Source organism: Calonectris borealis, chromosome 6 (assembly GCF_964195595.1).
Source record: "Calonectris borealis chromosome 6, bCalBor7.hap1.2, whole genome shotgun sequence".
Classification (NCBI taxonomy): Eukaryota; Metazoa; Chordata; class Aves; order Procellariiformes; family Procellariidae; genus Calonectris; species Calonectris borealis.
The window spans coordinates 5,029,290-5,050,782 of record NC_134317.1 but is presented as its reverse complement, the minus strand read 5'-3'; the positions used below and the strand labels follow the sequence as shown (position 1 = coordinate 5,050,782).

Below are 21,493 nucleotides of genomic sequence, written 5' to 3'. Positions count from 1 at the left end.
AGCCTGAGCAAAGAGCAGCATCTCAGCACGACGAGGTGGTACCCTACGAGCTGGATAACGTTAAAAATTCAAGATCACCAGATTTGAGAGCGGTGCTTCCCTCTTGGGCTACCTTGCTGGTGCTATCTGACTATGCCTGGTTAGTGTTCTAGGAGGCCACTCCGTACAAATACGGGTCCTGGGGCAATTAAGGAACTTTTATCCCAGTTTCCCACTTCCCGAAAAGAGCGAGCGGGAGAGCTGCAGAAGCCACTGGTTGCTGTTTTGTTGCCTTACAGTCTAAATTGACAAACTAAAAAAAAAAAAAAAAAAAAGCCTTTATCTTGCTCTAATTTAAGCCATAGGAGCAGCCCAAGCACCAGGGAGTGCAAATCCGAATTCCACGCTGGGTTTGCAATTCCCAGTCCGCTAGCGCAATTTGGCACAACCTTTGGATTTGGCCCATGGTGTTTGGCAGCCACCTTTTATTCTTCCCGTCTTTTATACTTTATGAATAGTCTAAGTTACATAATACCAGTGACAATTTGTTTATGGCAAGCATTAGAGTCACTGTTTTATGATTACATTCAAACTTTAAGCCACATTTTGACATGTAAGGATCATCTTGCGTTCTCATGTATTATATACAATGAAGGTTTGTGTTCCAGTAAGGGGGGGAGGAACTTTATAAATAACATGACTGCTTTTGTCTGAAGAGATTTTAATACATTTGTCTGATCTACTGTTTTTGCAGTAGCTAGAATATAATTTGAATATATTAATATTTTCAGCGACTGTGCTCAGGGAGCCCAGTTAATAACTTATGCATGGATATATAGATACACTTCAGACAGAGGTAATGTTTTTAGCCCTTATGTTGGTAATACTTAGAAACATACAATGAAAGAGCCTGTTCTTTCCTCCTCTTTGTTGTGGGCATGCATTGTGATGGTATGGAGCCAGTGTTCTTTCTGTTGTCTACACAGCCTGGATTCAATAAGCAGTTATATATGCATATTATGACAATGTGGTCAAGGAAACCAGATTTTTTTACTATACCTTCATGTGCCTGTACAGTATAAAATCTGGTATTTATTTTTCTTGTCCTCGTTCAATATGTTAACAAAATCATAATTTGATACAGGTTATGTTCACTTTATAATTAAAATTAGAGAGTTAGATGAAAATACAGCAAGATGTTGCTGAATGGAAAATATTTATCTTTTCGTACATTACGCATTATGGTGCAATGTAAAATCATAAATCTGTGGAGCGGCTAACTCCAGCCAAGCGTACAACAATTTGCCTTCTCCCCCGGTCCACAAGATGCAACCGGTTACCTCCTCTAAGCTGAGGGTTTCTCCACCCATCTCAGCCCTTCTGTTAAATGGCATTGCCACGTCCTCTCCAGAGAAGACCCCTTTCCATAGAGATGAGCCAAAAAAAGGGAATTCAGAAAAGTTCCATATTTTTTATAGATCCCACCAATCTGTCTCCTGTAACTCTCCTAGCACCTTCATGGACGAAGTGCAAACTTTTCGCACCATGTTCTCTGTGTCAACACCAGACTCAGCCCTCAGCCTCACCAAACCACCTCAGGATAGCACTTCATCTGCCTTAAAACTGCTCCCACTTCCCAGATCATTGCTGTCCACATTGCCAAGTCCAGGCCTTCACCAAACACTAACAGCAATCTTGGACACCACAGTAGCATATAGCATATGGGACAACCCTATAGCCTATGGAAGATTTCCAGTAAGTAAAGTGTACTGTGAACATCAGTTTGTCCATATTCAAACTTTCAATCCAGAGAGGATTTTCGGTAGAGCTGTGGCAGTAGTAGTAGCAGGCAACTTAAGACCACCTCCTAGGACAATCCAGATATGTTTCCATATCTGGATAACTGTCTCATAAAAGTGTCATCAAAAGAATCAGTTTTCCATTCCTTCAGAGCATCTACCCCATGGAAGTCATTGCAGCTGCTACGGACTCAGTGTCAGCCCTGAGATTTCTATCTCAGAGCAAATTTCAAATCTTGATGAATATGTTTTGAATCTCACCTGACCACTATGGTTTCTATTACTCTTTATATTAAATTACGTTTATACAGCTTCGCATCCTGAAACTACAATACTTGCTTCCTAAAGAGGCACTTTCTCAGCTTGTAAATCCATTTACAACCATTCAGTTAGGGTTAGACATTATCTGCTGTAGGGGCAGATCTGTGCAGCACCCACAAAAAGGTGTCCTGAATTGAGTCTTATCTGAGAACCAGACAGTGCAGCGTCAGTGGCCTTCTGGAGCTCAAGGCAATGAAAAAAATCATATGCAAGGCATTTAAGCTTCATCTGCAAGAACAGCACGCCTACTCATAGCATCAACAAGCAAGGCCATACAGGGGCAGACCCATTTGGCAGGCGGGCGCTATCAGAAATGCTTCTCTGCAACTCTATTAGGTGCATTGAGGCATTTTACTCAGTTAAGCTATGACTGAGAGATTTGATGTCCTGGAAGCTGCTTATCGAATGAGCTGGCCCAAGACTGATGAGTATGCCTTGATATCAACAGCGAGATTGCACCTGTTGATCCTAAATCCTTCAATGTCTGTCAAACATGATTTCGGTTAGGCGGTCTAAGAGACTCGTGTATGTTTTCTCACCATTTTTTCTAACTGTGGATTTTGATCAGGGTCAGACAAAAGCAGATATTGGCAAGTCTGGTCACTCAAAGCTTCAAAGATGAAAGAAACACAACTACTGAGAGAGGTAGGGCTGCCTGCACAGAGAATAAAGACTTTTGTAAAGTGTCAAAGGCTGTTAGACCACAGTCATCTGAGACCAGTACACGTGTGAATGGGTATTTGACTTAAAAAGGAACTAATGAGAAAATTCAAAGCTAGTTTAAAGCTAGGAAATATTGCAGAACTTGCAGTACTACAAAGGGTGCATCTTAGAAAGACACAATATATGGAAAATCCTCCACTCCAGGCAGTGCATGCATTTAGTGCAATGGACTATACACGTGCACAAAAAATAAACATTAAGCTAAGGTGAGTGGACAAGACAGACAAAGTGTAAGTAGAAAAGACAATGCTGACATAGTAAATTCATTGCTCAAGGGCAAGTAAGATGTAAATAAGTTTAAAGAAATCAAAGACTCATGGCACATACTCACTAGTGCATTTAAGAGATACATTCATCCTACTCATGTTCAATATCAGGGCTGAAACAATCGTGATGCTGGGAGGCATGTTAAAGCATCTTTCAAATCTGATACAAATGCAGTGCATATATATTGCAATAGTAGCTTGTGGAGAGCTCAAACTGAACCTGAAAGAGTAGGAATCCTGGCTGAGGTCAGATCCCATATAAACTCATCTCTGTTGGGCAGACCACTGCAAAAAGACCTTCATTTTAAACAACAAGATGGTGATAATACAGGTTAAAAAAAATGAGGTTTTATATCAGGGACAATTAATAGGCCAATATTAAAAAGGTATTCATTATTTAAAAAGATTTGAAACAAAACAATTTATGAAGTAATTACATATATAAGAGCTCACAGAAAAGGAAAACTTTGGCAAGAGATTGTTCTCTGACTTTCGTGGAATTCTTTGCCACATTCTCTGATTTCAACATCAAAAATTACTGGTTGTCTCACAAAACTGAATTATTTATTCATGACACTGAACAAAAACAATGTGTTGTTAGCAAAACTAAGTTTTTTCATAGGAAAAGCAAAGATGCATTTCTGAGCAGGTTGTCTAAAATTCAGCATCCCAGGTTGAAATTCCAGCCAACAGCCATTTTTGGGCTTTAAGTCAGGAAGTAAACCTGTCATATCCAGAGCTGAGTTATTTGCCGTCAGCTGGATTACCGTAGCACAAAAGGGCTATAATTGAAGGCTGCAAGAGGTTATAGATTGAACATAGTCAAAAGCAGTAATTCCACTTAGTAAAAGTAGATATCATCCAAAATGAGAAAAGTTAAGCTTACATAAGGTGAAATTCTGACTCCGTTGTGGCTCCCAGTCGCTGGGAGTTTTGTCAGTGACTTTAACTGTAATCAAAATTTCACTCACTGTCGAGAAAGATGATGCAAAGGGCATGATGAAGTGAAAGTTAAAATAACTGTTGACCTGGGGCTTCCAAAATACATTCTCTGAGCACGGAGTGTTGTCTAACTTAGTGTTTTCCTGACGTAGCAATGCAGACAGCCCTTCTGGGGACCAAGGGGATAAAACTGTGCTAGTGGAGTATATCTAGGATTTGCCATAAGAATTACCCTGCTATAACTGCTGAAGTTCCCATTGTTCATGGTCCTGCGGGCCATGGTGGAACTGGACTGCTTAAGCATAGTGGGGTATGGTTCGTAAGAGGAGATTTCAGAAAGCTGTAACATCGCTGAGTATCAGTGCCAGTGCTGACATCCTTCCATCTGAGCTGCTCTTTTGAAAGACAGATAGAGATTACTGGAAGAAAGAGTCTATTCGTGGCTGGTAGACGCACTGAGTTTACTGGGAGGAGGAGGATTATACTGTAATGCCGAGTCTCATCATCATTCTATTTTTCTTACCAGTAAATCTGAACCAAAGAATGCAATTTATGTGCATCTGTGAACAAGGGTCCGTAGGATCTCCCGTGTGCTTTCCGTATACCCTCTGCTTTGGGTGTGTTGTAGAAAGGTGGCTTCTTTCACTGAGTTAGAAAACAGCTTGATTACCAGCAGAACTGGGGGCTCTGCTTTTTTTGCCACGTACGTTTTGTTTGTCCATCACTAAGCACGTCAAAACCTCAGTGTCCCCATCAGAAAACAATGCTGTTAATAACATTAATCCACCTTTATTAAGAGCCTTTAGCTTTACGGAGAAATACCAAATATTATTAAGACAAAGACAAGAGGATAATAAGGAAATGTGTTTTTTCCCTTGCTGACCTAGTTTCTAACCTCACTTTAAAATCTTCCATTGATTTTAATTATGCTTAATCTAAAGCTAAGCTCACAAATCTAGCAAACTTAAGGAGTGCTTTTAAGTGAATTTTCTCGCCTGTCAGAGTTCCTCAAGCTTTCTATGCTACAGTTAGAAGTCTATTTCCAGCCCAGATACAAAGTTGAGACAGCTCTCTGCCCGTAGGAAGCATCCAGCACCACTACTGTACGACGCGCGAGTTCAAACGCTACCTTGCTCGAATCGAGCCTGTGTACAGCATTCTTCACAGAACAATTGCAGTCCTTTTCTCATCAGCGATAGCCAGAGGCAGTAATAAGGGTGAAGGATATCTATCATGAAAAGTCCAGTGTCAATGTGTTCCCCCAATTTATTTACTGACCTTCAATGCAACAGCCATACTCCTGACCCTCATGAGATGAAGCCTAAGGGGAAATGGCACTGAGCACCAATTCCATATCCTGTTGTTCTGTGGTCTAAATTAAGTGCTAATTAATTACCACTGGCATCTTTGGCATTGCCTGTCAAATTGGATTTAGGATATCCTTTCGCTGTTTAAACAAATAGCCCTACGTCTAAAGCTAAAACCCCAAGTGTTAGCATTTTCTTTACATTTAAATTTTTATTTAAAAATTCAGCAAGTATGTCCATGGATTTTGCAGGTAGAATTCAACTAAAAGAAACAGGAATTGATATTGTCAATTTTGATTAATAGTCCTTCATTAATAAACATCCTGTTATTCAGTTTCCACCTGCAGTTGCTGATGTTGCCTGGAATCAATTAACTCATATAATTTGATTTATTTTACAAAGACATTTTTGGATGTGCTGTGCTGATGATAAAGGTTCTATATTTACAATTCTTGATTTAAGGGAGATTGTTACTAACTGCTTTTTATTTTTAATGTTACAAGGAAATGTAGCTTCAGGCATTCCTGAACAAAAATGTTTAAGCTATTTAAAAAGTTAAAGCTTTATTCATGTAAAGCTATCTGTTGCCTTCTGAGCCACACAGGCCACAAAAGTGTACAGATCCAGGACCTCTGACAGGTTGGTCTTTACAATAAGCTTGTTGTTCTGCAGAAAAAAAAAAAAAATAGAATTTAAAAAAATAAAAAAATCAATCACAGCAAAAGTTACACCACCAGCCAAAAATATAGTTAAGGGCTCTATGTGTTATATCTCTGTCTGAACATATATTATTCTGTGTAGTCTCACACCGCCTTTATCACTCTAATATCCAAACACCTCTAAGAAGTGCATTAGCATCTGCCTAACATCTGTCACGGGTGGTTTTGTTCTCTCCCATCCACTCCCCAAGGAGAGACTCGTGCTTGCAGTGGTAGTGTGGCTTTTGAAGAGGGGTTGGCTGTTCTTTGAGATATATATCCTGCTACAGGGCTATTAGAGAAGGCAAAAATGAATGCCTTGCGCACGGAGCTGCAGCCAGAGGAGTCTGAGATGCTTCTTAAGGAAGTTTGTGGCCTTCAGCTGACTCCTACCAAGTGGCTGTCCCCGAACAGGCAAACTTCAGGCTCAATAGCAACTCGCACTGTGAGAACACGGACTAGCCAGATCTCCTCCTCCCTCCGGTCTTATGAGCATTAGTCAGAACCAGTTTGCATTCACGCACAGAAAATTAAAAACCAAGCCAAACTGGGAGGACAGAGTGCTGGTTGTCAGTAAATGGAAGAACTTAGCAGATCACTCAGTTGGGTCGTTTTCCAAAAAGGAGACCTGAAACTTTTGCAGTAGTAGGGAAGATTTTATGAAAAGATTTTGAATCCATTTGTTTGACACAACATGGTTTGGGGGAGCAGGGCCTGAGCCCCTGCCCACACCAGGCTCTTCAGTGGAGCCACCACAGTGTGGAAATGAAGTCCTGCCCTGGCTGCCCATGCCATGCCAGGACACCTGAGTGCAACCTCTGCCTTTGGAGCTGCTCTAACACAGGAGATGGCCAGAAAAAAGAAATGATCCCAAGACTGAGATGCAGGTACCACGTTACCCTGATCTCTTCATATAGCCACAGCTGAGGGTGGAGGCAGGAGCACAACTCCCGTTGTGCAGAAGAACAAGCAAGACTTCTCCAAAGCACATTCCTGAACGAAGCCCCTGTAGGGGCCTGAGTCCCTTTAGATACTTAAATGTGCTTTTACATCTTGGCCTTGGTCACCTGATACATGAAGACTTTCTCTACAAGACAGGCAGTACATGGGCTCTATGCAAAGGCAAGAGCCCACATGCTCTTCAGAAAGGAAGTCATACAGGTAGCAAAGTTCACCCAATAGTAAGAAGAATTTTATTTAGAACTGTTCTCTTATTAAACCAGGCTAAGACAGAATAAATGCCTTTCTTCAGCTTTTCGGAGTTGATTCAGCCAACTGTGAACCGATGTTCAGAGTTAGCTTAGTTATTATTTTCATTTAGGGCTAGACTCCAAGGCAGTTGATCCAGGGAAGGGCTCGTGCTGTGAGATATACGGGGGATCCCCTGAGGAAGACCATTCTCCACCGGGTCCCTGTCAGCTGTCCAGGTACTATATATAGCCATCCCATGGTCAGATTTAAAGGCTAGTCTGCAGAAGACGACAGCATCAAGTGCTCATTCTTGTCTCCCAGAGCAACTGAAGAGAAGGGATTTTTCCCAAAGAGCTGTAATATGAACCCACAGCTGCAGAGCACAGGAAGCCTATGGAGTTTCTGTAGGCCAGGAGCCACAGAGGCTATTTTCAGCAAAAGCAAGCTCTTAAGTATGTCTGAACTATTTCTGACCCCTCTCATAACATATCATACGCCATGACCTAGTTTCTCTATTACCAGTCTTGGATAGCTATTGTTTCGAATTCAACCTATGGAGCAAAGAGGAATTTAAAGTACCTTCGCGTTTTACACAGGCAAAAGAAAGTAGCTTGAAACTCTATTAGTCCACTGTGATCACATTTTGAAAAGGACAGACATTGTAGTGTTTTGGAGCTCCTCTACAAGCATGAACCTCAGGTCATAGCCACATAAGCACAAAGTTTCCCCCTCTCAACATGGTATACAGATTTCACAAACAACAAGCTGAGGATTCAACTGATAATGTTTGCATTTGCTTAGCTTCATCAGCTGGTGAATTCCACTGTAATGCAACTGAGCAAATCATCCATAAAGCCAGTACATAAATAATAATGAGGTTTAGTTTGCATTCATAAAATATCAAGAATCCCAATTTATTACTAAATTTTAAATTTATCTACATTGCGGTGCAATGAATTGAACACTTTACACAAATATGGTATCGGGGCTCACTTACAACCGATTATTTCCATAGGTCTCTCAAGATGTGCTTAAGTAGTGCACAGACCCTGCACCCTTCCTCCACAGCAGGTGTATTTTGCTGTCTGTCCTAAGCTGGTATATCCAGCTGGATATGGATATCTCTGCAAGGTTTTGACCTGTTGTAAAACGACACTTATTGTTGTTTGTGTTTTGTCCTGGTTTTGGCTGGGATAGAGTTAAATTTCTTCCTAGTGCTGTGTTTTGGATTTAATATAAGAAGAATGTTGATAACACACTGATGGTTTTAGTTGTTGTTAAGTACCCTACTAGTCAAGGACACTCAGCTTCCATGCTCTGAAAGAGGCTGGGAGGGAGCACAGCCGGGACAGCTGGCCCAGCTGGCCAAGGGGGTATTCTATACCATGTGATGTCATGTTCAGTATATGAAAGGTAGGTGTGTTGCAGGAAGTAGCAATCACTACTTGCTTATCGGTCAGCGCGGATGGTGAGCAATTGCATTGTGCATCACTCATTTTATATATTCTATCATTATCATTATTTTTTTTTCCCTTTTCTGTTCTATTAAACTGTTTTTATCTCAACCCATGAGTTTTTCTCACTTTTACCCTTCTGATTCTCTCCCCGTCCCACGGATGGGGGGGCGGGAGTGAGCGAGCGGCTGCATGGTGTTTGGCTGCCTGCCAGGTTAAACCATGACATGTTTTAAGAGGACTTTCAAAGCCAAACTTTGTAGTTCAGTTGTCTTTTAACTACTAAAAAGCACTTAAGTTCTTCCTGAAGAACAACTACTATAGCTGAACTGAACTAAGTTTATAACAGAAAATGACGTTGCAGTAATATGCTGTGTCTCAGGAAATTGTGTAACAGGCCTTAAATGGAAAGGAAATACATTCAGAAGAAACCTGATAGTTTATCTGTGCATCATTTTGTACTTGTGCTTCCTTCCTAACACTGAAAAACCCGTCTGCAAAAGCCCTACCAAAATGTGCTTGTACGCACAGACATTATCACTTCGTAGGATGGTACATTTTATTATCTGGTTATTTTCCAGTACATTTGGCACAGTTAAGGTAAGTATATTAACTTTACTTCCAAATAAAGAAAACAAAGTTGTACTGAATGTCTCAGCCATTGTCAATGAGTTAAGAACTGACAGGAGGTCCAAGTAATCAACCCTGTCTACTGCGCCGAGCTTTCCCCTGAGACACCTCTTCTGATGATAAAATGTATCTGACTGGCATGGATGTAGAATTGCTTTCAATAAAGATTTTATTTCAAGGTTGGATGATTCCTTCCCGAATGTCTTGTCACTAGAGCAACGTATGTAATACCTGTTATGTTTTAACTCCTGTGAACCAGTATTTGGGAAGGAGCAGAGCATAAAATGTTGAGCTAGAAACTGTTCATCATAAGAGTCAACTTTTAACACGTTCAAATTGATTGGGAGCTCTGCAATAGCAAAAGTCAGAAAACGGCTGCATAAAAACTGTCCCATCAGAGTGCAGTGAAAAGACCTGTTAACAGGGCTATAGTCAAGGTGAGGCAGCTCAGCTGAGAAGGCAGCTGAGTCATTCCCAGGGCAGAGTCCTTAAGCTAAAACATTACATTTGCATATGCCTGAGTATGTATAGAAAACAGATATTAGCTAATTGGAGGGTAGTTATTGCTAAAGCGAATCAATGGGATGTGCGGACTTTGACCCATTAAGGCAGTTCTTGGGAACTTACGTATCAAATCAGCCCAATGGTCCACCAGGATGAACAGCTCTGGCCATGACAGTGGTCGCTAACACCGCTGTCGGCAAAGGTACAAAACCCACCCAAATGGGCTGTCATGGAATAATCCACTTGAGAAGAGTCAGTTCCTAATTCTGTAAGGTTAGTTGTTATACTAAGAGGACAGATGTCACAAATACGTCATTTTTTTCTTTTCTGGGGAGTTTTCTTTATTCCCATGCATCTTTAATCTTTCTTGGCCTCTGTTTAGATCTCGGTTTCTCTGTCTCATGGCAGTGACTTCCTTAGTTAAATACAATATTGTGCATAATGCTGGTGGACAGGATTCTGATAAGATCAAAACCTACTTTTAACTCTGTCCTGGTTTCGGCTGGGATAGAGTTAGTTTTCTTCCTAGTAGCTGGTATAGTGCTGTGGTTTGGATTTAGTATGAGAATAATGTTGATAACACACTGATGTTTTAGTTGTTGCTAAGTAGTGCTTCACTAGTCAAGGACTTTTCAGTTTGTACGGAGCACACCATCGTCACATGTAAACTCATTAGCAGTAATTACCTGGAAAGATAGAGAGGGACAAACGATGGATGAATTGGCTGGCCAACTCTGGCAATATGAAGAAAGTCTCTCTTCCTCCCTTGTTGTAACTAGCCTGAAGGAGAAACACAACAATCCCTTGGTCCTCCACTGAATTCAGAGGATGGCATTTCCTACACCTGCCATTCTGGCCCATAATATTTTACCAGATGACTCGTTCTTAGTCTTCTGATCCCCTCAGTTTGTAATGTGTTGCCAATTAGTCATAGCCTATGCTACCAGTTCATGGAAGAGCAGCAGGATTGTCTTATTGAAAAGTTACCCTTAGGTAACTTAAAATAGTAAAAGAGAACTAAGCATGGCTAAAATCAGTTCTGCTAAGGGTAAAAATGCCCCTAACATTGAGCAAACTTAAATCCTCATAGGCTGGAAAGGGCTAAGAAAGCATGACTGAGCAGTTCTCAATGCAGCTAGCAGAGGACAGCTCTACCCTCAAACACGCTCCAGCTTACAGTCAAACAGTGCCCTTTCCAGTGGGGTTTTCCTCCCTGCGTACGCTGACTTCTCTCTCTAATATTTAATGTGCAGTAGGAACATTATAATGGTGAGGAATCAGGGTCACTGTTGAAACGCTTTCCCCTCCTCAGCCATTATTATGGAGTAAAAATGGATGAAGAACATTTCCTAATACCTAGTGTTCTTGAAGTAATAATCCAATGTGCTTTCCCAATGTCAAAATTAATAATGATTTTATTTAGAGAGTTTGAAAAGTGTAGGTTTAATGGACTAGAGAGCCAAACTCACCATACAATGACCCTCTTAGCTGTAGAGTTGCCCTGCTCTCAGTCACACGCTTTCCAGCTTATGGTTGCCTTGGCAACAGCCAAAGCATAAATTCCAAGTATTTTTGCTTATATATCTGCCATTGACACCAGAGCCCTCCTATCAGACACTTCTGCTGTTTTAATACATCATTAATTTCATTACTATTAATAACGAGAACTGTATTTTCTGTATATCTTCTGACTTGTGATATTAAAGGACTGAAGCCATTCTTGAAGTTTGCAATTCAGCTCACTTATTTGCGGGGGGCGGGCAGGAATCTTGCACAGCATAACGCCCAACAATTTCTTGATATGGTTCTAACATCTGTGGCACCAGATTATAGACTGTTTCTAAAATAATCTTAAATTGATGGATCATTCCTCCTTTCATTTGGACTTGACAAAAAGTAGCTCTGGCATTTCCTTTCACTTTTTATGTTGTAAATGGTGTATCACTCTTTCTGCTCTTTTTCTTGCCAAAAAAAGAATTCTTGCCCATTTTTAGGGATTTTCTCTTTTAACAACTGAATTTCACTTAGCAGCTACAGTAATAGCTTAAATTGTGCATATTTGTTTTTTATTTTGCTTTGACTTTTTCTTTTGTGGACAGATGAAAAAAATATTAGTTATGGAAGTTCATTGGTAAATATTTGTAATTTAAAAAGGCATAAGGTCCTAAACTTATAATTATTTTATTCTAGCTTGAATTCCTTCCTTCTTTCCCTCCAGTAGCTCTATTTTACTGCAGATTATTTAAGTACTCAGACTTTCCACATTTCCAAGTTTGCTTAGTTTACAGTTTTTTGTTATTATGGTCATCAAAGCAAGTACAACTGCATGAATAGATAGAATATATCAAGAATTCTCAAGAGATTTTATCAATACCATAATTATTATACCAGTGTTAAGCTTAGGAGCCCCAAATATACACAGATGTTCTTACTGCCACGTTCCATATCGATGAACCACAACAGATAGCCAGGTCCTCTCCATTGTCAACACACGCCTTGCATACCCTCCCTTGCTTCATGCCATACCCTCACCTGAAAGCTGGGTGACTGCAGGCCATGTGCTGGCAATGCCTGGACTCAAACAGGACTTTGCGTGCAGGATGGCATCTCTAGGAAAAACAAGGGGAATTATTCTGCTTCAGAAAGATGGCAAACAATGACAGAGAGGCTGGCCATCCATCTTCCATTTTCTGTGTCCGCATCATAGAATCATTAAGGTTGGAAAAGACCTCTAAGATCATCGCATCCAACCGTCAACCCAACACCACCATGCCCACTAAACCATGTCCCTAAGGGCCTCATCTACACGTCTTTTAAATACCCCCAGGGATGGTGACTCAACCACTTCCCTGGGCAGCCTGTTCCAAGGCCTGACCACTCTTTCAGTAAAGAAATTTTTCCTAATGTCCAATCTAAATCTCCCTTGGCACAACTTGAGGCCATTTCCTCTTGTCCTATCGCTAGTTACTTGGGAGAAGAGACCAACACCCACCTCGCTACAACCTCCTCTCAGGTAGTTGTAGAGAGCAATAAGGTCCCCCCTCAGCCTCCTCCTCTCCAGACTAAACAATCCCAGTTCCCTCAGCCGCTCCTCACAAGACTTGTGCTCCAGGCCCTTCACCAGCTTCGTAAACATAGGATCTCAACATCTTGCTCCAAATTTTATAGATAAAGGAAGTCAGACCCCTCCTCTCCTTTCAGTAAATTGAGCTCTGCCACCAGCCTCCTTCACCCTGACTCTGCTCATCCATGGTCCACTGCCTCCTGCTCCCTGCAAGGTTTTTCTCCTCTAGGTTCGTCGATGCTGTCCATCATCAACACCACCTCATTACAAAGCCATGGCTGATGCTAAATTGATGATCTCTAAAGTTGCGCAAAGTACAGCTGCCCAATATGTTTTTTTTCCCCCGGTGAACTCTACCCGTGCTGATGTGATCCGCAAATACTTTATAAGGTTTCCAACTTCTAGCATGTAACAAGCTCAACAGAAATCAAGTCCTTCTCACAGGGAAGCCCCAAGCTTGATGTATGTGCTTCTGCATAAGTGGCATTAAGCAAAACAACCTCGTCACCCCTGTAACAAACACTTTTAATTATGATAAAGATGTGTGGCATCCATCAGAAGCCCACACAGTCATTTGGCACCAAAACTACTAACTTTTGAGACTTTCTGAACTCCTAAGAGAAGAGATGATATGTTAATGTTACCACAGAGGAAAGATAATTATTTTTTTTAATTTATAATAAAGATGCTATATTTTAAGAAACTAATAATTAAGCCAATCTGATTAGTGCCATATGGAGAGTGTTTTGTGCAATGGACATGACGGTTGCAAGCATGAGGCAGAACTAAGTAATGCTTCCTATTTATATATGGGGAAAAAACCACAAGCATTGATGTTCAAGGAACGTGGTGAACGACAAGACTTGCAGAAGTACACAAGAAGATGCTCTTTGCTGTGTGACCCACCCACTAACATGAAAGAAACCTTTTTTTAAGTGACTGAACCCATTGTGTCTCATGAAGTTTCTTTTACTTATAGTGTAGCTTGCTGTAAATTCAGCAACCAGGTATGGGAAAACAGAGACAACTATGATGATTTTTAAATTGCTGTCTGGATTTTAAAAAGGTAAATGAGTGACAATAAGAGCGAGGGGGGGGAAAAGCAGAACTTGGCTTCAACTGTCCACTTGGAATATTTAAGTTAAAACTAACAGATTAAGGAAGCATCCATAAATACAAACATTTACATATTAAGTTACATTTAGTTCACATTCCTTGGTAGAGCTGTGTAATTTATTTATAAAATATGTATCTTCATTTAGTAGTCTTTCCAACCTAGGATATATTATATATTCTGGAGGGTGTAAGGAAACAGATTTCTACTTAGTTCATACTCACCGCTGCAGAGATTTATGTGAAACTACCTACCTAAACTCCATCCATTAAACCTATGTTGTTCTTAGACCAGACTTTTCCATCCTTAATGTCATTTCCACAAGGATATTAAGTCTTAATAGAGACATAAGATCAACTTTTAATAATAATAGTCCTCCTCTTGTAATTTTGTGGGTAATAAAGATATCAAAGGTTATAATCCTTACCATTATTTTCTAAGTCATCTCATTAAGGTATGTGGTCTCAGTGACTTTCGAGAAACTTTGTGTCAGGATAAGGCATGCAAAAGTCTTTAGTTACATAAATTTCACAATTCATTTCAGACCATACTAACTTTATTGGATTTAAATTAGCAGAAGGAATGTGTTTCATATGAGCTCCATATTAAGGGGCTTTTTTTGTTTTCCCAACTCTTTCAGTGCTGGAGACCATGTTAAGAGAAGCAGGGAAGCTTCTCCCTGGAGCCACCAAAACTGTTGACAGCAAAAGTGCTTGATTCCTTTAGCATAAAGAGCAATCCCTGTTTTTGGTATCTAAATGTATGATCTTAGAAATTATTGCCTTATAGCACACATACCAACTAATGCTCATTCACCAGATATAATTGTGCCCTGATACAAGAGCACTGTAAAATGGGACTCTAAACCTCCACCTCTTGCTGTCTGGGGCTGACTCTCCTTTCCTTGTTTGTCAGGTTGGCAGAAGTTGTCTCTTCCCTCCCTCTTTCCTTTCTTTTTGATAACTTAACCAAACAAACATCCCTGTTAGGAGAATCAGTAAAAAGTGCCTCTATGTACTTCAAATGCAACAGCGACTCCTTTGACATCCCGCTTTTTTAACCAATTCTTTCCTTTCGTCAACAGGATAGCAGCCAAGGAATCCGTGAATCTAATGTCAACACAAAGCTTAGGAATTGTGTTTGGACCAACACTCCTTAGACCTGAAAAGGAGACAGGGAACATGGCAGTCCACATGCTGTACCAAAATCAGATAGTTGAACTTATGTTGAGTGAGTACAGCAAGATCTTCGGCTCTGAGGAAGACTGACAGACAGGGCCTGTTATTGAAAACGTTCACATCTGTCTTGATGTCTAATATTTTTACATTTCTGTAAACATATTTCTGAAATATTTCTTTTTCTTTCAAGTGACAGATGCCTCATTTTGTGAAAACTTAATGATGATTTTGTGTTTAATTTCCAAACATTGGAATAAAAAATATTGTCAACATTTGCCTATATGTATTCTGCATTAACCCTTTGAGAGTTTCATTATGCTAGCACTCCAAGTGTCACTTTTTTTGCAAGCTGAGCATACAGCATATGGCCAAAGACCATAGAAAATGCTGTTTACCAACATATGCAATGGCACAGAAAGACAAATAGTAATTGAAGAGATTTGTGGGAGATGGATTAAAATATGTATATTAAAGGCAATGAATTAAAACAGTGATACCAGATCATCTGTAGCTAATCTGAGTAAAATTTACCTTTCTCTTTGATACGTATTGAAGGTTAAAGACATGATGAATAATCAATTTGCCTACCCCAAGACTTGAAAAAAAAGATTACATTTAATACTTTTAAACAAATTAAAAATACATAACCAGAATGTCACTATTTGCATAACAGTGCCTAAAAAAAAAAAAAAAACAAAATTGGAACTTTGGCATTTTTACTTAAATGCAGTACATGAAATGAAGACATTGCATGACTGCTCGTTTTAACGTAACATCCATTTTGATTCTTCATCACACTGTACATCTGCCCGCTTTCCCCAGCTATCTCATGTTCTGTAGCATTTGTATTGTGCTCCTGAGGATGCTTTATTGGTGAACTACATTAAATTCATCTAGAAAGAACTTTAAAAAAAAGCCTTTTCATATGCCCTTAGGATTACTTGGCTAGACTTGAATCAATTTATGCATTTGATGGTTAGTTTCAGTTGTCATGGATAAACAAAAGGGTAACTGTCTAGAATATATCAAATATTGTTTCATTTTGAAATGTATGTTTCCAGCTATACACATCTCCTACCCTGTTTTGTAAAAGTATTCTGCTGATAAAATGTAGACTTATGTTTGACAGCTTTTTAATCAAGTTCAAAGAGAATAAATAAAACTAATCCAGTGTGGTAAAGAGTCTGTCTGGTTATCGATTTGTTCATAAAATGAAAAATAAACCATGTAAATAAGATGTGTGAAACACAGATCTAGAAGCAAATATTTAAAGCAATTAAAGACCCCAAAACAGAGGATTAATGCATAGGTCTGCTGTGCACGAGAGATATGTCTTCAATATCACCTTAGCAGATCATGGATTACTTCAGTTTTTACATAGCATCATTTTGCAAAATACTATGTTATTCAGGAAAGGTTGCTCCTCAGAGCAGTCATTTATGGGAACAAATGTATAATGAGGTCTGATCGTTAACAAAGACCAGGCTCTTTCATCGGGTACTAACATAGGCAGAAAATAACACCAAGAAAACATAAAAATTGGCCCCAAGATGTTTTCTGACTTCATACATGTCTGAAAAATCAAGCAAAACAGAGGAGTAGTGACCAGTAATTAAAATTAAAAACACAAACCCAAACAAACATCTCCCCCATATCACAAGTATTCAACATAATCATTTCTGAACAAAACTATAACATTCTGGAGAACCCAAATTCACTTTACTTTCAAGAAAATATTTTTCATGTTAATGTCAAGCCACGAGTACTTAAACAGTAATGCTTTTCAACATCGTCGTCTTTAGACTCTTTTAATAGCAACAAACCAGGCGCTGTTTATAGCCTGTGGAAATCACTGGAAGAAAGATAGTCAGAAGTTCAGTCTATTCCTTAATAAAGACCGTTCACATTATGGCCCCACGGGTGCTCACAATCATGCTATTGAAGTAATTTCTGCTATTACTGGAAATGAAAAGTTCACTTGTTACTTGGATCCTGTTGCACTCAGAAGAAAAGATTCTTAATTAATTAATTAATCTTCTTTTAAGCTTTCTTTGGAGCATGGAGACTCCTCTCTTCTTGTTTTTATAAGCAAGACAAGGCTTATGAAATGAATCCGTATCTTTCTTAAGATCAACTGGTTTGGTTGGGGGAAGAAGAAAAAAAAAAATCAAGCAAACTTTTGGACACATAAGCCTTTCTTTGGTTTTGAAGGGTGCCTTACATGAATTCTGTACAAATGTGCTGACTTCTCTACAAAATACTTTGTTAAAGATAGAAGTCTGATACGTGGGTAGCCAGTTCTGGGAGGACACAAGTGGGTTTCATCAGAACAGCATATACATCCAGGGCGTATAGCAGATGTCTATCCTTTCTCATCCCAACAACAGAAAGGAATAACCATGCCTTGCTACCAAGATGCTCCTTTCCCTAAGAGACCAGTCTTCTCCCTGTACCTTTTAAAACCTACATGAATTCAGTGGGAAAATTTACTGACTCAACCGTTAGTCAAAGCTCTCCTGCCATCAGCCACTCAGGGCAGAAAGCAGCCGGACAAAAGACGGTAAGAGTGAAAAAGAGAAAAATATTTGCAGGCCTTACCTACAGTAGGGTTTCTTTTTCCTCCTGCTCAGGTAGTTGGCTCTTTGTTAACTAAGCTCACAGCCCAGGGCTCCGGCAGACTCTCTTTTGTTGCTGGACACATACATTTCCAAATCCCCAAAGTGTCTAAGTTTGGCTCCATCCAGCAGGAGCAATTCACCGGGCCTGTATCAACACCATGTTGCTCCTCCAATTGTTACTTATAAGAATATTTGTTATGACTTGGTAGAAGTTTTGCCCAAACTTTGCTAAATTTTTAGTGAGACAAAATTAGACTTGCAGAAGACCTTTTCTGCAGGAGCTAGGTTCAGTTTGAGAAAGACCACAGATACTTTAAGCAAGGAGCTATCGCTATTAATGGTAAATGATCAGAAAAATGAAGGCTGAGAATGCAGCAGAGACAAATACGTCCAAGAATCAGTGTGGTTATCTGCATCTTCTCCCTATCAGAGTATCTTCTACTCAAACTCGTGTGAAAAGACAGCTGTTCTAGTAACTGGGATTACTATAGTAAAAGGAGACATCAGAACGACACCTGTAATGGAACTGAAAAGGGTATTTCTAGCTAGAAAGATTTCTCATTAAAATAAAAATTAAAAAATCAATTTATTGAATCTTAAACTTACTTAAAAAGAAAAATTGTCAGTTTTTAAATCAAGAAATTCAACTGCAAAATAGAATTTCTGAGCAAACAATGAGAAAGACACACTAACTTGCTGAGCTGAAGCTAAAAGAGGACATGTAAATTGCCCTGAACAAATTTTCATCCCTCTTTTTACTTACATATATATATATATATAAGAGCAACATACATTTTAACAGTTTTTTAATTCTCTGCTAGGACAGCTACAGTGCAGGTAACATTCAGCCTGTTTTCGTAAGCCCCCCATGTTGCAGCAGAACCAAAGACTGCCATTCAGCCCAAGGCACTCAAGAAGTTCAGCTAATCAATTACTACGTAGTATATAGACCATGGGTAGAGTTTGGAAGAAAGCTGGAAAGTAAGTTGGGACCACAATCACCACTGTAATCAGGCAGCATATAGATTTTACATGGCTAATTCTCAGAAGAGGCTGAAAGACAAGCCTCGGGGGATGCACACGTTATCACGGCACAGCAGGTGCCCCTGCATCGCATTCCTGCTTCAGAAAGGAAACATGGAGCGTAAGGAAACTGAGCAAAGTCACAGATGCAGGTCTCAATCACAGGTCCTGATTTTTGCAGGACAAGGGAGAATGACTTTAAACTAAAAGAGGGTAGATTTAGACTAGATATAAGGAAGAAGTTTTTTACAACGAGGGTGGTGAAACACTGGCACAGGTTGCCCAGAGAGGTGGCAGATGCCCCATCCCTGGAAACATTCAAGGTCAGGTTGGACGGGGCTCTGAGCAAGTTGAAGATGTCCCTGCCCACGGCAGGAGGGTTGGGCTAGATGGCCTTTAAAGGTCCCTTCCAACCCAAACTATTCTATGATTCTATGCACAAATTGCACCCAGGGCAATGCTTGTTTTACAGTACATAGGAACCTTTCCTAGCACTCTGAATTAAAAAAAAACAACCCTTCCCTAAGGACCAAGGGCAACACGTGAGACATATCTCCAGCAAGTGGCCTGCTGAGGTCGGACCGTACCCAAACCCTTCGCTGCTTGAGAGCTATAGCCCTTGTTAATCAGCAGGCTTCATCGAGGGAATGCTTGCAGTACACTACTAAAGCAGCAATCTCATCCTTGTGCCAATTCACCATGTGTTGTCACAGCAAATGAATATACTCTACCATTACTTATATATTGCATGCTATTTTTACACTCAGCAGTTGCGTATGTCCAAACATACCTAAAATACTATGAGAATTAATGCCCATTTTTCCTTATAGATCCTTGTTACAAAGATCTAGTTGCACACTGGATACAAAACACGAGCCATCACTTCAGTTTTTCACACAAAACATACACTGAAGTTAAAAAGACCTGCACTCAAAACTCTAGACATGAGATTTGGGGATGCAATACCACTGAACATCGATGGTGTGAGAAACGGAGGCACAGAGCCAGCTGTGTCAAAAGAGAGCACTGCTTTTTAGTGTTCATTTTATTCCATCTCATTCTTTTTTTTTTCCCCAGAAACTTTATATTCTACATCCTTGCTTCCTCTAAATTCACCCATATCATCCAGTATTTGGGTTGTGGTAGGCACTCAGCTTTGCTCACCTCTGCAACCCAAGGGCAGGGCAGCCTCAGAGGAAACAGGAACAGATAGGAATTTGCCTTCCAAACTCTAAACCGTGGTGAAATTTGCTGGCTTGCTGAAGCTGACTCTTAAACTCTCAGAAATATTTCAGAAGTGCAGGGAACCCACCATCACATGGCAAAGCAGCCTGTCCACGCACCTCCAAAAAGCTTTGTGCACGCTGTAAAACCTGGTGATACCTTACACCTTCAGTAGAAGCTGACAGCTTTGTTTAATAAGTTTAAGAGGGCCCATAAAACACTGCAAGTTCAGAATGCATGCCAATTAACTACCCACAAAACACCACCATTTTAGAGCACGTTTCAGTCAATAAAAGGCAGACTCATAAATTTCACATGTTTCTCCTCTGCCTGTGTCAAAATACAATTCCTATGCTCAGCCCCTCTCATAAGTTTCTTGGCTGTGTGTCTGGGAGATAAAAGGAGTGGCTACCTCCCCACCGGTGACTTCTATACTGCCTCGAAGCTCAGAAGCTTTCAAAGAAGAAGCTCAGAAGCCTTTGGAATGTTTTCTTGTTGCAATTTTGGGTAGGTGGAGGTGCGTCCTCTGCTCTGGAAAATGAGAGTGACCATACTGAAAGCGGTTCAACCGGTCCATTGCTCAGCCTCCAGTCTACCCACCGCAGCGAAAAAGGTACAAGTCCAATCATTACGTCTTGCTTTCCCACAGGGGATGTTTCTTTGCAGCACCAAGCAGCAAATGGTTTTAAGTAAATGGCTGAACACCCTGTATACATGTCTATCTTTATGTAGTTTCTGACACTTATTATCCATTTTTAATCCTGCTAGGCTTTTTGTCTTAATGGTATCTGATGAATTTCCCAGGTTAATTATGCACCATGTAAGAAAATTTTTTACTTGTATCACTTTTAAATTCATTAGCTTTTAGCATTATTGTATAGCACTCCACTTGCTCTTGATTTATGGGAAAGGCTAAATAGGATCATCTGACTGACCTCTTCTGGCAATTCACTCTCCTATATACCACTAACATATCACCTCTCGTTTGTCTCTTAATCAATTTAACCTTCTTTCGTATGGAAGATCTGCCACACCTCTTATAACTTGCTCTGTCTTTCACTGCATGCTTTGTGTATCTATTCTGCTCTTTTGAACAAAACCCTAAGTATCCAAGGTGAAAGGATCCTTAATATTTTCATTATTGATCTCTTTTCAGCTCTTAAAAGAATCAAGTATCTTGTTTGTAACTGATTGCTCCCCTGCACTGGAGAACCGAATTGTCCTTAGTGCTCCCCATGGACCAGGTTCACCAGGGAATTTGGGGAATTAAATGCTATTTCTGGTCCATACACACAACATATCAGTGCTGCTGGTTTCTACCTTGTGGCTATCTCACCTTGCAGCTATCCAAATCTGCACTGGCAGCTTCAGCCACCCAACCCTGGCCTCAGCAGGAGGGAAGGCAGGGTGGGAGGTCTGCTTCCACACGGTGACCCAAAGCAGTGGGAGCAGGAGCGG

The 21,493-nt window shown here is 40.2% G+C and overlaps 1 protein-coding gene across 2 annotated transcripts in view; it reads left to right on the top strand.

Annotated features, from left to right (window-relative positions):
- Positions 1–15,869, top strand: part of ARHGAP15 (Rho GTPase activating protein 15) — a 333,439-nt gene extending 317,570 nt beyond the window's left edge. For both annotated transcript variants that reach the window (XM_075152711.1, XM_075152712.1), the window contains exon 14: positions 15,077–15,869. In XM_075152711.1, the coding sequence (XP_075008812.1) occupies positions 15,077–15,260 (184 nt within the window). In that variant the 3' untranslated portion in view covers positions 15,261–15,869. The remainder of the gene's footprint in view (positions 1–15,076) is intronic.
- Positions 15,870–21,493: the final 5,624 nt, after the last annotated feature.